This window comes from Oncorhynchus mykiss, chromosome 6 (assembly GCF_057628025.1).
Source record: "Oncorhynchus mykiss isolate SJ-2025 chromosome 6, ASM5762802v1, whole genome shotgun sequence".
In the NCBI taxonomy this organism is placed as follows: domain Eukaryota; kingdom Metazoa; phylum Chordata; class Actinopteri; order Salmoniformes; family Salmonidae; genus Oncorhynchus; species Oncorhynchus mykiss.
Genome location: NC_143027.1, coordinates 64,881,400 through 64,897,500, shown reverse-complemented (window position 1 = coordinate 64,897,500; position 16,101 = coordinate 64,881,400). Strand labels below are relative to the sequence as shown.

General features: G+C 43.2%; 1 protein-coding gene across 1 annotated transcript in view; it reads right to left on the bottom strand.

Annotated features, from left to right (window-relative positions):
* LOC149983048 (potassium/sodium hyperpolarization-activated cyclic nucleotide-gated channel 4-like) overlaps positions 1-16,101 on the bottom strand; it is a 95,931-nt gene that overhangs the window by 17,865 nt on the left and 61,965 nt on the right. Inside the window, exons 5-6 of the mRNA XM_090238561.1 lie at positions 1,620-1,766; positions 1,135-1,375 (exon numbers count right to left, since the gene is read on the bottom strand). Coding sequence (XP_090094687.1) covers positions 1,135-1,375; positions 1,620-1,766 — 388 coding nt within the window. The remainder of the gene's footprint in view (positions 1-1,134; positions 1,376-1,619; positions 1,767-16,101) is intronic.

Genomic DNA, 16,101 nt, shown 5'->3' with positions numbered 1-16,101 from the left:
TAAATAAAGGTGACATTTTTACTTTTTTTTTTATAATTCTGGTGCCACTCTGCACACACAAGCTTGTTAGCTAGCTAGCTCAACTTTGTTAGCCAGCTACCTCAAGCTTGCTAGCTAGCTAGCTCAACTTTGTTAGCCAGCTACCTCAAGCTTGTTAGCTAGCTAGCTCAACTTTGTTAGCCAGCTACCTCAAGCTTGTTAGCTAGCTAGCTCAACTTTGTTAGCCAGCTACCTCAAGCTTGTTAGCTAGCTCAACTTTGTTAGCCAGCTACCTCAAGCTTGTTTGCTGGCTAGCTCAAAGGACATTAACAGTTACTCCATAGAAGGTGCTCCTCCTAGGTATAATTCTGTGGACCTAATTCAGATAATGCATGTCACAACAACATGCCCAGCACTTCAAGTCTTCTCCTCAACCCTCTCTCGCTCTTTCCCCACCTGCAACATTTCAGTCGCATCTTGCGCTATAGGCTACACTTGTCTGTCCATCATGCATGCAAACAACTAGCTTGGCTGCTCTATCCGCACTTATTGGTGAAGTAATTTGGTGAGCTAAATGTCAAAACGGTTGATTTCACAGGTTACAAAATGAACAGAAAGGAACAATAAAAAACGTTACATTTCTGGAGTTCCAACCAGTTCTGAACTTTATTGTTCTGGTCAGAACAGTGGACTGGAACAAAACAAATCGTGGTTCTGTTCAGAACAAACCGATTTGACAATATTTCGGTTCCAACCCTGCTGTATATGTCAACTATGTTTTTCTTTGTCAGTTGGCATGTTTATGCAATTAAGATACAGCTCATATTGGAAGAGTAAACAGCCTCACATAAAACATATAAAATCAGCAGGCACCATACCCTGCAGAATGACAGGTAGAATAATGAGTAGTGCTTTAGACAACCCTGTTATCAGGGCCAGCTCGTGAGAGACAAGAACAGAGCAGAAATTACATTTACACTTATGCAGTTGTGCAGTGTGTCTGAAAGCAGACCTAGGCTGACCTCTTAAGAAGCTAATTTGTGCTGTTGTGTTTTTCCAGGCCACCATTATGAATATTTAAGCTGAAGAGGTTTACGCTCTGCAGCACAATGTGTGTGTGACCTTTCTTCTGCCCTGGTACACTCTTTATCTTACCCCCGAAGTAGGATCCGTCTGAGAGCTTGGTTTCCTTGTTGCCCTTGGTGAGAACGCTGACCACTCCGTGCTGGATGAAGTACATCTTCTTGCCGATGGTGCCCTCTCTGATGATGTAGTCTCCGGGCTGGAACACCTCGAAGCGCAGCTTGGTCAGCATGGAGGTCACAAAGTTGGGGTCCGCGTTGGCAAACAGTGGCATGGAAGCCACCAGCTTTCGACAGTTAAAGTTAATGATTTCCTGCAAACAGGAACACGCACACACACACACACACACACGCACACACACACAGAGAGGAAGATGGATGCTTTAGTTACAGCCCCTCAGAGAGACAGAAAGTGCTCAGAGAATGATTTATCCCACACAAAACAGTGATTATCACCAGTTATGGCACTTTAAATCCACAACCCACACAACAGTTTCCCTTTGCGATTAATAAGTATTCTATTTTAACACCCACACACAGCCCCCAGCCCTCTCCCACCTCTCTGAGTGGCTCGTTGAGTTCTCCCAGGATGCTCTCCTCGTCAAACATCTTGCCTTGGTAGCGATGCTCGTAGTAGTCATGGATCCTCTGCCTCATATCAGCCGGCAGCTTGTGGAAGGACATGTACTGCTCCACCTGTTTGTACTGCAGGCCAGGGAGAGAGACATAGAGAGAGAGAGACAGAGAGAGAGAGAGAGAGAGCGACAGACAGACAGACAGACAGACAGAGAGACAGACAGAGAGAGAGAGAGAGAGAGAGAGAGAGAGAGAGAGAGAGAAAACACAATAAGGTCAATCCAAGGTCACCATCCCCACAGCACTGTGACTGAGTCATACCCTTCAAGTTACTGAAGGCTTAGAGGTCAAGCCCTCCATTACACACAACACTTCAGATATACACACAGCACAGCTTGTACATTTCGCCCCACAGAAAAGAAAAGCTGAAAATAGCAGACTGGTGTTTATAGTACGGTATATTCCCATTCTGAACCTATGCACTGGCTGGCAGCACAGAAGAGGAGGAATAAGAGGATAGAGAGAGAGAGAGAGAGAGAGAGAGAGAGAGAGAGAGAGAGAGAGAGAGAGAGAGTGATAGACAGAGAGAGAGAGAGAGAGAGAGAGAGAGAGAGAGAGAGAGAGAGACAGAGAGAGAGAGAGAACGATGGGGAGAGGCACTGATTGCGAACACATTTCCCTAAGTACTGTACAGTATCTGATTGCAACCAGAATCCATTGATGAGAAAAGGGAGAAGGTTGAAGGGGGAAATCACACAGGAACCTCCTACGCACGCACAAACACGCACAGAACAATCACATGTGGAACGCGAAACACCACAGAATCATGAGCCGACTCAACAGAGACCGGTGAGATCTTGTTAATCAGTGATGCCCCTATGTCTGGAGGGGTGGTTGGGTATAGAGGCGACACAATGTTTGGCACGAGATGTGGCGCGGGCGGGGTAGTGGGAGTAATCACAGTTGGGTAATTAGCAGAGTTACTACGGGGACACAGATAAGGTGAGTGTCATTCAGACCACACACAGAAAGACATTGGGAGAGCTCCATTTAGTTACAGACACCGGCTTCGTTCGGATTTCGTTTCTCAGTGCATCCACTTCTGGGGTGGATGAACAGAGCAGAGGGGGGAAGAAAAGATGACGGGTGGAAGGAAAAGAAAGAGAAAGTTTCTTAATATGAGATTCACAAAAGTTTGAATGAAGGACTCCACTGAGGGAGCTGTGATGAGACAGTATTCAGAGCACGCCTCCAAAACCACTGTCTGCAAACAGAGGAAGAGAGAACAGGAGAGAGAGAGAACAGTTCAAACAATGGAACAACAGAGCAATGACATGAATTACAAAAACGTCAATACAAGATGCTGGATGATGGTGTGTGTGTCTGTGTGTGTGTGTACACACATCTGTGTGTTTTTCCCTCCCTGAGTGTGTATCTGTATAAGGTGTTACAATTGGTAACAACAAAATCCCTGTGGCACCTGAGCTAATATCTACTATCGCATGATTCAACCCCCAAAACCTTGACAGAGGAGGAGAGGGGGCTGGTTTTACAGTGAGGACGTGTGTGTGTGAGGAGGATGAGATCTCTCTGGCCCGATTCTCTTGGACCAGGAGAGAGATCAAAGAACACAGAAATAAGAAACAGCAGCAGGTAGAGGAGCATCACAGACCTTCACTACACTAAAGTCACTATGTCCATTCTACTGTTAAAACCTGTTTGGGATAGGGGGCAGCATTTTCACGTTTGGATGAAAAGCGTGCCCAGAGTAAACTGCCTGCTACTCAGTCCCAGTTGCTAATATATGCATATTATTAGTAGATTTAGATATAAAACACTCTGAAGTTTCTACAACTGTTTGAATGTGTGACTATAACAGAACTCATATGGCAGGGAAAAACCAGAGAAAAATCCAACCAGGTAGTGGGAAATCGGAGGTTTGTAGTTTTTCAACTCTTTGCCAATCGAATATAGTGTCTATGGGGTCAAATTGCACTTCCTAAGGCTTCCACTAGACGTTAACAGTCTTTAGAACCTTGTTTTATGCTTCTACTGTAAAGGAGGGGGTAATGAGAGGGGATTGAGTCAGTGGTCTGGCAGTGGCGTGAGCTGACCACGCACGTTCACGTGAGAGTTAGCTTGAGTTCCATTGTATTTCTGAAGACAAAGGAATTCTCCAGATGGAACATTATTGAAGATTTATGATAAAAACATCCTAAAGATTGATTCTATACTTCATTTTACATGTTTCTACGAACTGTAATATGACTTTTTAAACTTTTCGTCTGAACTAAGCGATCACGCATTGAGTATTTGGATTACTGGGCTAAACGTGCGAACAAAAATGAGGTATTTGGACATAAATTATGGACGTTATCTAACAAATCAAAAATGTATTGTGGAACAGGGATTCCTGGGAGTGCATTCTGATGAAGATCATCAAAGGTAAGTGAATATTTATAATGCTATTTTTGACTTCTGTTGACTCCAACATGGCGGATATCTGTATGGTTTTTTTGAAATCTCACACAGCGGTTGCATTAAGGAGAAGTATATCTCTAATTCTGTGCATAACAATTGTATCTTATATTCAAGTTTATGATGACTATTTCTGTAAATTGATGTGGCTCTCTGCAAAATCACCGGATGTTTTGGAAGCAAAACATTACTGAACGTAACACGCCAATGTAAACTGAGATTTTTGGATAGAAATATGCACTTTATCGAACAAAACATACATGTATTGTGTAACATGAAGTCCTATGAGTGTCACCTGATGAAGATCATCAAAGGTTAGCGTGTCACGTTCTGACCTTAGTTCTTTTGTTATGTCTTTGTTTTAGGTTGGTCAGGGCGTGAGTTGGGGTGGGTTGTCTATGTTTGTTTTTCTATGTTGTGTTTTGCGTTTGGCCTGGTATGGTTCTCAATCAGAGGCAAGTGTCGTTAGTTGTCTCTGATTGAGAATCATACTTAGGTAGCCTTTCCCCACCTGTGTTTCGTGGGTGATTGTTTTCTGTCTTTGTGTATGTTACCAGACAGGACTGTTTCGTTTCGTGTCATTCTCTTTGTGATTTTTGTTATAGTGTTCTGTGTTTAATAAATTCATCATGAACACGTACCACGCTGCGCATTGGTCCTCCGATCCTTCCTACTCCTCCTCAGAAGAGGAGGAAGACGAACGTTACATAGCAATTCATTTTATTTCTATTTCTGCTTTTTGTGACTCCTCTTTGGCTGGAAAATGGCTGTGTGTTTTTTTGTGACTAGGCTCTGACCTAACATAATCATACGATGTGATTACGCTGTAAAGCCTTTTTGAAATTGATGGGTAGATTAACAAGAAGTTTATCTTTCATCTGGTGTATTGCACTTGTGAATGTATGAAAGTTACATATTTCAAAAAAATATTTTAGAATTTCGCACGCTGCCTTTTCAGCGGAATGTTGTCTGGCCCTAAGAAGTTATTAAGCCTAGGTTGCACTGATCATCCCTGATATGCTTTATACAGGCATAATACTGTTACAACAGATGGGGGGGGGGTAACCTTACGTGTCTCTTTCCCCAAGCTGAATGTACAGTCAGAGTGAACATCCTCTGAGAATGTTCCCCTAAAAAATAGATAGCCCTGCGTCAGCCCTGTTTCGGAATTACTTACAAATCATACAAATCAGAGAGGAGAGGCTATATAGAAATAATAGACATTAACGTACGGCACACTGTGGCCACAGACCTCATAATAACCACACACTCCCTCTCTCCTTCCACCTGTCTCCCGGAGAGAAACCTGTTACCTCCAGCCACTGACCTCAACCACACACTCCCTCTATCTCCCTCCATCCCACCTCTCACCCTCCCTCCCCCTCTCCAGGAGAGAGAGAAACCTGTTACCTCCAGGGAGACATCACTAATGACAGTGGGTAGTGACTGGCTCCCTGAGAATCAGAACCCTGTGATGAGGTGCCCGCAGCAGTGCCTGAAGAGAAACATTAGTGCAGCTTACAAAATGGCACCCTATTCCCTATAGTGCCCTGGGTCCTGGTCAAAAGTAGTGCACTATATAGGGAATAGGGTGCCATTTTGAAGGCAAGCCGGGCCTGTCCAGTCGAAGGAAGCGGGTCACTCAACGTGAGCGCACAGTGCTCAACGGGCTCACTGCTGTTACTACTGACACACACACACACACACACACACACACACACACACACAAAAACACACGTCATGGCAGAAAAGGGGAGGGAGCCAGCTAATGAAATAATGCTCGCTCTCGCTTCATGGAAGAGCAACAACTGCAACAACTCTCTTTTTCTCTGCCTGTCTCTACCTCTCTTTCTCTCTCTCCATCTCTCTCTAGCTCGGTCTCTAAATCGGTCTTTTCAATCCCCTCTCTGCTCTCCTTTTCAACACTCTCTTTTCCGACTGACGTCTTTATAATTCTGACCTCCGCTCAGCTTTCACTTCTGTCTTTCACCTCTTTCTCAGATGTAGACAAGTCTCTGTCCATCTGGATCAAGCCAGAGGCTCCTGAGCCTGCCTTCCGAATCACATTTCTCCTCCTCCTCCATCTCCTCGCCCTCCTCTCCTCTACAGAATGAAGGACAGTGGAGCCCGAGTGTGAGCCTGTGCATGCCGATGATGCCGAGCGGTCGACCGTGACCAGTCACCTCCAAAATGGTAGCAGGCGCAGGAGCAGGAGCAGGAGCAGGAGCAGGAGCAGGGTTGCTATTTAACGTGTTGCATCCCGTGATCAAGTTCAAGGCATACACACACACACGCAAGCACATGTACACACACACACACACACACACACACACACACACACGCACACACACACACACACACACACACACACACACACACACACACACACCTAAAAAAATACTCATGCACACACAGATGTGCGCACCCACCCACGCACACAACACCAACAACAGATACAGGAGTTCAAGGGTCGACCGTCTGAATTAGGATGATGTAGCTGAAAGTGAAAGGTGGAGTTTGATAGCAAACCACACTCAGATATAGACACTAAATGCACCTGACAAAAGACCTCGAAACAACATGGTTAGAACTGGGGGGATCCTATTCCTTTAATCCTGGTTATATATGAATTATTGCATAATTCATTTATAAAATAGCAGTATTAACAATGCAGAGTGCTGTGAAAATCGATGAGAAACGTGAATCTGGAAAACTAAATGATAGGACTTCAAAAGAAGAAAGAGAGGCAGAAAAAACATGAAGATATTCATTCCCGGAGCATCTGAGAGATGAATTCTAAGCCCTGCCATGAGCTAAGCATTTTAATCTATCTCTTATCAGGAAGTCTATTCAAATGAAATCCCTTGGTATAAATTTGAACATTTACTGATCTGATGATGAACCAGAATGATTCTAGAAAAAGAGCCACATTCTTCCTCTCCTTCAGAGAACAAGTCCTCCTGTCCAATCCTGTCCAACACAATGAGAAAGTCCTCCTGTGGTACTCCTAAGCATCAGCCTCATTGGGTTGTGAAGTCAAAATGTGAGCTTGTTTGAAATATGAGCTTGTTTGTGATCCTCTACTGAAGATTACATGTGTAACCTGCCTGTCTGTCTTTCTCTGTAACATGTCTGTCTGTCTTTCTCTGTAACCTGTCTGTTTGTCTTTTTCTGTAACCTGTCTGTCTGTCTTTCTCTGTAACCTGCCTGTCTGTCTTTCTCTGTAACCTGCCTGTCTGTCTTTCTCTGTAACCTGTCTGTCTGTCTTTCTCTGTAACCTGTCTGTCTGTCTTTCTCTGTAACCTGTCTGTCTGTCTGTCTGTCTGTCTGTCTGTCTGTCTGTCTGTCTGTCTGTCTGTCTGTCTTTCTTTGTAATCTGTCTGTCTTTCTCTGTAACCTGCATGTCTGTCTTTCTCTGTAACCTGTCTGTCTGTCTTTCTCTGTAACCTGTCTGTCTGTCTCTCTGTAACCTGTCTGTCTGTTTCTCTGTAACCTGACTGTCTGTCTTTCTCTGTAACCTGTCTGTCTGTCTTTCTCTGTAACCTGCCTGTCTGTCTTTCTCTGTAACCTGTCTGTCTGTCTTTCTCTGTAACCTGTCTGTCAGTCTGTCTTTCTCTGCCCTGTTGACAACCTGCCTGTCTGTCTTTCTCTGTAACCTGTCTGTTTGTCTTTTTCTGTAACCTGTCTGTCTGTCTTTCTCTGTAACCTGCCTGTCTGTCTTTCTCTGTAACCTGCCTGTCTGTCTTTCTCTGTAACCTGTCTGTCTGTCTTTCTCTGTCTGTCTGTCTGTCTGTCTGTCTTTCTCTGTCTGTCTGTCTGTCTGTCTGTCTGTCTGTCTGTCTGTCTGTCTGTCTGCCTGTCTGTCTTTCTTTGTAATCTGTCTGTCTTTCTCTGTAACCTGCCTGTCTGTCTTTCTCTGTAACCTGTCTGTCTGTCTTTCTCTGTAACCTGTCTGTCTGTCTCTCTGTAACCTGTCTGTCTGTTTCTCTGTAACCTGTCTGTCTGTCTTTCTCTGTAACCTGTCTGTCTGTCTTTCTCTGTAACCTGCCTGTCTGTCTTTCTCTGTAACCTGTCTGTCTGTCTTTCTCTGTAACCTGTCTGTCTGTCTTTCTCTGTAACCTGTCTGTCTGTCTTTCTCTGTAACCTGTCTGTCTGTCTTTCTCTGTAACCTGTCTGTCAGTCTGTCTTTCTCTGCCCTGTTGACATCTCGCTGTGGGAACTGGGAAGCATCAGATTTATAACAGACATTTGCTCCGTTTCAACGACGACAAGGATTTAGGTTTTCTTGTTGTCTTCTAACCTCCTTTATTCCCATAAAACACTGTCATTGCGGAATTCATCCATTTATCCTTGGCTTTGTAATGCAATACAATGTGATTCCCCTCAGCATAAAAGGGCATTAGCCAAGTGAGAAAAAACAGTGGCTTTGAAGATAATTCCCTGTTTGTGTTGTGAATTACTAGCACATACATTCTTAGAGAAAAAGGTGTTATCTAGAACCTAAAAGGGTTCTTCGGCTGTCGCCATAGGAAAACCCTTTGAAGAACCATTTTTGGAACCAAAAATCCTATGGGGACCACCGAAGAACGCTCTTGTAATCCTTTTTGCTAAGGGTGAAGCGACCGCATAGCCACAGCCACCGTCTCTCTCTCTCTCTCTCTGGAGCCTAGGGGAGGACACACAGTGGACTAGGGAACCCGCCACTAGGGGATGGATCTCTCTTGAGGAAGTGATGTCGCTGATAACGCCCAGCTTGACAGGAAATTATGTTATATCCTCGTATCCATCACTTCACTAACAGAAGGAACCTTGCTTCTCTTCTTCTGCTACTTAGATAAATCCAATCATTGTCAGTACTGAGAAGCTAATCAGGTCTCCAGGGCATCCACTTTCTAACCGTAAACCTCAGTCAATTCAATCCAACACTCTGTTCCCACGAGAGAAAGGGATTTAGAGCCGTTGATGCTGTTTTACTGCACAATCCTTCCCTCGCTCTCCCCACTCCCCACTTCTCTCGCTCTCCCCACTCTCTATCATCTCTCCCTCTCTCCATATGGCCATACTGTGCTCTCTCACCTTCTTCCTTCTATTACTCTCTATGTCCCTATGACTCTGGCTATGTCCCTCTGCACTCTTAGGTGCTATCTAGAACCAACAAGGTTTCTGCGGTTGTCCCCATGGGAGAACCCTTTTAATTTTTTTCCAATTATGTCTCTGTCTTTCCCAAAAGAGATGTCAGCCACTTAATTATAATTTCTAAAAATGTCTTTGTCTCCCCCTTCTCTGACTCCCTCTCTCCATCCGTGCCTCCTATATGAGTAAGGTAGACACAGTGTTCATTGAAGCCTTGAACATCGGCACCCTGACATCCCCATTCAGAGCTCTCTACAAGGCAACAGAAAATAAAGGAGCATATAACACTGGCTACACTTCTGATGTGATCTGAATGTTCTGTGTTAAAGGAGAGCTCTAAGTGCGCCATGAAATTTAAATTCACTTTCGTGCCATTATCATGTGGAGGTAGTCTAGATGTAATTGAATTCAGGGCTGTGAGAGCAGAGCAGTCAATGGCAGCAGAAACAGAAGTTAATCCAGCAGCCAGTGACTGTGAGACAGCCTGTGAAGGAGAATAAGTGATGCTGGCGGGGTGACTCCTTGACATTTGAGTGTTTCTGGACTCTACAGAGGTATGTTATCTGTGTCCTCTACAGTGTTGTAACTCATATTCTCGGCATGCCTGTGATATGGTAGCTTCACTCTTGTAATTGGCTATTTTCATAACCAGGGAGGGGGTGTTCAGGGACGTTTGGGAATCCTAACCATTTACATAGTTATGACAAAGAATTGGTAAAGAATATTCAGATTTACCCAATGCAGCCTCCCGAGTGGCGCAGCGGTCTAAAGCATTGCATCTCAGTGCTAGAGGCGTCACTACAGAGCCGGGTTCGAGCCCGGGCTGTGTCGCAGCCGGCCGTGACCAGGAGACCCATGAGGCGGCTCACAATTGGCCCAGTGTTGTCCGGGTTAGGGGAGGGTTTGGCCGGCTGGGATGTCCTTGTCCCATCGTGCTCTAGTGACTCCTTGTGGTGGCCAAGCGCATGTATGCTGACTTCAGGTTGCCAGCTGTACGGTGTTTCCTCTGACACATTGAAGGGCCTTGCTTCTGGGTTAAGTGAGCAGTGTGTCAAGAAGCAGTGCGGCTTGGTGGTTCCTGTTTTGGAGGACGCATGGCTCTCAACTTTCGCCTCTCCTGAGTCTGTATGGGAGTTGCCGCGATGGGACAAGACTGTAACTACTAATTGGAAACAACAAAATAATAATACATTCAGTTTATTGATGTGCATTTCCCCAATGCACTATTCAGTATTCAATATATATATTATATTACCTTCCTCATTGTGTTTTTTACAAGCTGTGAAAATATATGATCAAACAGCTTGCATTTTTAAAGGGTACCTCGGGGCCAATTTCAGAGCCTTAACTCAGCAGTAAGAAGTTTCTCTGAGGAGTGGAAAAGAGGGGACTTTAACCTCCTTCAGATTAACACCCCCAGCCAGACCCAGGCTAATGACAACAGCTTGTGCAAGACACAAGTCCCTCAACTTGTCCACAGCTGAACTCTTAGGAAAAAAAGGTGCTATCTAGAACCTAAAAGGATTCTTCGGCTGACCCCATAGGAGATCCCTTTGAAGAACCCTTTTTGGTTCCAGGTAGAACCCTTTCGGTTCCAGGTAGAACCCTTTTGGGTTATATGTAGAACCCTTTCCACAGAGAGTTCTTCATGAACCCCCAAAATGGGTTCTACCTAAAACCAAAAAAGGGTCTCCTATGGGGACAGCTTAGAAGCCCTTTTGGAAACCTTTCTCTACTAGTGTAGGCTGATGTATGTCCTTGGTTTGATTGTCTTTCATTAAATAGTAGAAAACAAAATAATTCAGTCGACATGCATACCGGTTATAGACTATTGGGATATTGTCTATATGAATGCAGCTGCCATTCTATTGAAGGCATTGGATGCAGTTTATCATAGTGCACTAGGTTTTAATTACGGATGATAGGTGCAGTACACTGCCTTCTTTCTGTATCAGAAAGTAGGCTGGCCCTCTTTGAAATCGTGTAGATTAATGCATTGCACTCTTCTGGTTTAAAAAAGCCCTCCTGCATAAATTTCCCCGTACCGTACTTCATTGTTAATTTATAGACGTACGAGATACCAGACCCGGCCTCAGGGAGGCCTAACTCTGGAGATCCCTTCGATCTACACTGAGTTAGGTAAATCTGCTTTTAGTTTTTTTGAACCTGACTTGTGGAATAATCTGCAAGGCTCTCTAAAGTTGGATGACTTGGTGCCACTAGGGCAATTCAAAAGGCTGACTGAGGACCTTTTTACTGAAGAATGTGTTTTCTATGATTTTGTTTTGCTTTCAGTGTATTGATGTGAATATTGATGTGTATTATTGATGTGTATAGTGATAACGACGTTTTTGATGTGTGTTACTGATGTTTAGAAACTGGGTGGTTCGAGCCCTGAATGCTGATTGGCTGACAGGTGGTATATCAGATCGTATACCACGGGTATGACAAAACATTTATTTTTACTCCTCTACATAAGGCACCTCAGGGATTTGTGGTATATGGCCAATATACTACGGCTAAGGGCTGTATCCAGGCACTCCGCGTTGCGTTATGCATAAGAACAGCCCTCATACCACACTCCCTCGTGCCTTCTGGCTTAAGTATAGTGTATATTGATGTGTATTGATGTTTCTGATGTGTATGCAGGGCTCACCTGAGAAAGAGAACTTGGTCTCAGCATGACTCCCTGTCCAAAATAAAGGTTAAATAAAATTGTATGAGCTCTCTACCTTATTCCCTTTCTCCCACACCAGGGGTAGGAAACCGCCGGCCGATTGTTGTCGGAGTGGATGGTCGGGGGTCCGTAACATCTTTATAATCATTTGAACACTGCAAATTGAGCCCAAAAAGAGATTGTGTTTGAAAATAACAATAATTTCCTACTTTCATTACATTGACACACGATCGCGTCTCTTTTTTTATTCGTGGGAACACTTGAGAACGGATTTCCTAAATTAAACTAATTTGAGCTTAATTCCTGGTGATTTTCTTTTTTTGTATTACCAAAACTAAAATTCCCAAGTTGCTCTCTCCCCACCTCCCTCCCCCTCCCTCCCTCGCTCCCTTCCTTAACCCATTTAATCCCATCAGTCACACTAGTGAGAAAATTGTTACATTTGTACTGTGTCTTCATTTTTAATAAATTGAGTTTGTGATGCTTGTGGTATATGATAATATCTTAGAGGTCATATTTGTGACCAATGGGAAAATACAGTGGCTCCACCTTGTACAGTGCATTCGGAAAGTATTTAAACCCCTTGACTTTTTCCACTTTCTGTTACGTTACAGCTGTATTCTAAAATTGATTAAACTATATGTTTTCCTTAATCAATCTACACACAATACCCCACAATGACAAAGCAAAAACATTTTTTTAGAAATGTTTGCCAGCTCTAGGAAGAGTCTTGGTGGTTCCAAACTTCTTCCATTTAAGAATGATGGAGGCCACTGTGTTCTTGGGGACCTTCAATGCTGCAGACATTTTTTGATACCCTCCCCAGATCTGTGCCTCGACATAATCCTGTCTCGGAGCTCTACAGACAATTCCTTCGACCTCATGACTTAGATTTTGCTCTGACATGCACTGTCAATTGTGGGACCTTACTGTATATTGACAGATGTGTGCGCCTTTCCAAATCATGTACAATCAATTGGATTTAACACAGGTGGACTCCAATAAAGGTGTAGAAACATCTCAAGGATGACCAATGGAAACAGGATGCACCTGAGCTAAAATTCGAGTCTTAAAGCAAAGGGTCTGAATACTTATGTAAATAAGGCATTTATTTTTTGTATTTTTTTATTTTAATACATTTGAAACCATTTCTAAAAACCATATCATTATGGGGTATTGTGTGGAGATTGATTAGGTGAAAAAAATGATTTCATCAATTTAAGAATAAGGCTGTAAAGTAACAAAATGTGGAAAAAAATCAAAGGGTCTGAATACTTTCCAAAAGCACGGTATATATTTAATCATAGAAATAATCTGCTATGTTCAGTAGATTGAAGTTGAATTGGGTTATGGATAAATTAGATCAAGATGATCTTACAGATCATTTTACCATTATCCATTAGCCTTTACATACAGTGCCTTGACAGTGCCTTGACTGTATATATTTAATCATAGAAATAATCTGCTATGTTCAGTAGATTGAAGTTGAATTGGGTTATGGATAAATTAGATCAAGATGATCTTACAGATCATTTTACCATTATCCATTAGCCTTTACATACATTTTTAAATCAATGATTTTGACTGTACAACTTCATATTTTGTTAGTATAGGGGGAATTGGTTATGTACAGACCCATAAACTGAACAAGTAAAAAAAACTTAACAAATATGTTATGTCAATGCATTTGTTAAGTGTCTCTTGCACAATGGTAGACCTGGTTTATCAGATTATTGGGACATAGCCACAGGTGTAAACCTGGTTCATGTGGGTATTTGGGCTGAGAAATTCAGGTGTAGATCTAGTTATTGGGACTCAGTCAAAGGTGTAGGCCTGGTTTACAGACGTACTGGAGCTGAGGTGCAGGGGAAGTCCTGGTTTACAGTTTTCAGGCTTCGGCACATTTAGATCTGGCTTAGTTGACTAATTAGGTTCAATCACAGGTGCACACTTTGTAGGTATGTAAACTGGAACTGAAGTACAGCTGTCGACCTGGTTTGGTTTTTATCAATATCGGGGCTGAAATGCAGAAGTACACCTATTTTTATGACAATTGGAGCTGACATGTAGTAGTAGACCTGTTTGAAAAAAAATCTATATTGGAGTTAGATGTGCAGGTGTATACCTGGTCTGTAAGAATAGTGGTGCTGAAGTACATGTGTAGACCTAGTTTATATGAATGCTGATGCTTGCGCACTGGGGTTGACTGGTCTTATGAGTATGCCCATGGATTTACCTGGTTTATATGAGTAATGAGGTGTAAGGATTCAGAAGGCTCATACAGGTATGGGTGTGGATGGTCTATTGCCTATTGCCCATTCACATTCTTTCTGGCAAAACGTTTGTGGTAGGAAAAAGGTTCATGGGGCTAGGGCACATGTGTTATACCCATTTACTATGAGTTTATCTATGACATGATTAGCCTATAAAAGGTCAGAGGGCACAGGACTTAGATATACAAATAACAGGGTTGGAATGTGCAGTGAATAGCTGAATATACAGTGCCTTGCGAAAGTATTCGGCCCCCTTGAACTTTGCGACCTTTTGCCACATTTCAGGCTTCAAACATAAAGATATAAAACTGTATTTTTTTTGTGAAGAATCAACAACAAGTGGGACACAATCATGAAGTGGAACGACATTTATTGGATATTTCAAACTTTTTTAACAAATCAAAAACTGAAAAATTGGGCGTGCAACATTTTTCAGCCCCCTTAAGTTAATACTTTGTAGCGCCACCTTTTGCTGCGATTACAGCTGTAAGTCGCTTGGGGTATGTCTCTATCAGTTTTGCACATCGAGAGACTGAATTTTTTTCCCATTCCTCCTTGCAAAACAGCTCGAGCTCAGTGAGGTTGGATGGAGAGCATTTGGAAAGATGATACCCAAAATTATTATTTTCGGATATAATGACTACGCTGTATCACCAAAAAACGGATTGCAACTTGCAAAACATGCAGGAAGTAAATTACAGACTGAGGCGCAACAACTTCCAACTTTGTTCGACATTTGAAGCTGCACAAAGAACGGTAAGTCGTGGCTAATATAGCCGACAGCTATATAATTTATTACTTTACTGGTGTATCATGTAGGCTAACGTAAAGTTAAATCAATGAGCCTCCTCACAGTCAGTCAGTGCGGGAACGTGATCATTGCACCCTGGCTAGGCAGTTGGGAGGGTCGAGAGTTTCAAGTTTCAAGCTTCCTGCCATCCAGGACCTGTATAATAGGCGGTGTCAGAGGAAAGCCCATAAAATTGTCAGAGACTCCAGTCACCCAAGTTATAGACTGTTTTCTCTGCTACCGCATGGCAAGCGGTACCGGAGTGCCAAGTGTAGGACCAAAAGGCTCCTCAACAGCTTCTACCCCCAAGCCATAAGACTGCTGAACAATTCATAAAATTGCCCCAAGACAATTTACATTGACCACTGGGTCAATCACTGCTGCTGCTCACTGGGTGTTTGTTACCTATGCATAGTCACTTCGCCCCCACCGACATGTACAGATTACCTCAACCAGCATGTATCCCCTGCACACTGACTCGGTACCGGTGCCCCCTGTATATAGCCTCGTTATTGTTATTCTTATTGTGTTACTTTTTTATTTTAGTCTACTTGGTAAATATTTTCTTCTTCTTGAACTGCACTGTTGGTTAAGGGCTTGTAAGTAAGCATTTCACAGTAAAATCTACACTTGTTGTATTCAGCGCATGTGACAAATAAAGTTTGATTTGATTTGAAACCAAGTCTAGATTTAATTTGAACCTGCAGCTTTGATATGTGCTGAGAGAAGGACAGTGTACCGTCTAGCCATACTCCCAAGTACTTGTATGAGGTGACTACCTCAAGCTCTATACCATCAGAGGTAGTAATCACACCTGTGGGGAGAGGGGCATTCTTCTAACCATACCAAAAGTAGAGACAGCTTGTTGGACACTAAGAAAGCTTTGATGTAGAGCATTTAACACAAACTCTAGGGAGTGGCCAGCTGAGTATAATACTGTATCATCTGCATATAAATGGATGAGAGAGTTTCTACTGCCTGAGCTATGTTGTTGATGTAAATTGAGAAGAGTGTGGGGCCTAGGATCGAGACTTGGGGTACTCCCTTGGTGGCAGGCAGTGGCTGAGACAGCAGATGTTCTGACTTTATACACTGCACTCTTTGAGAGAGGTA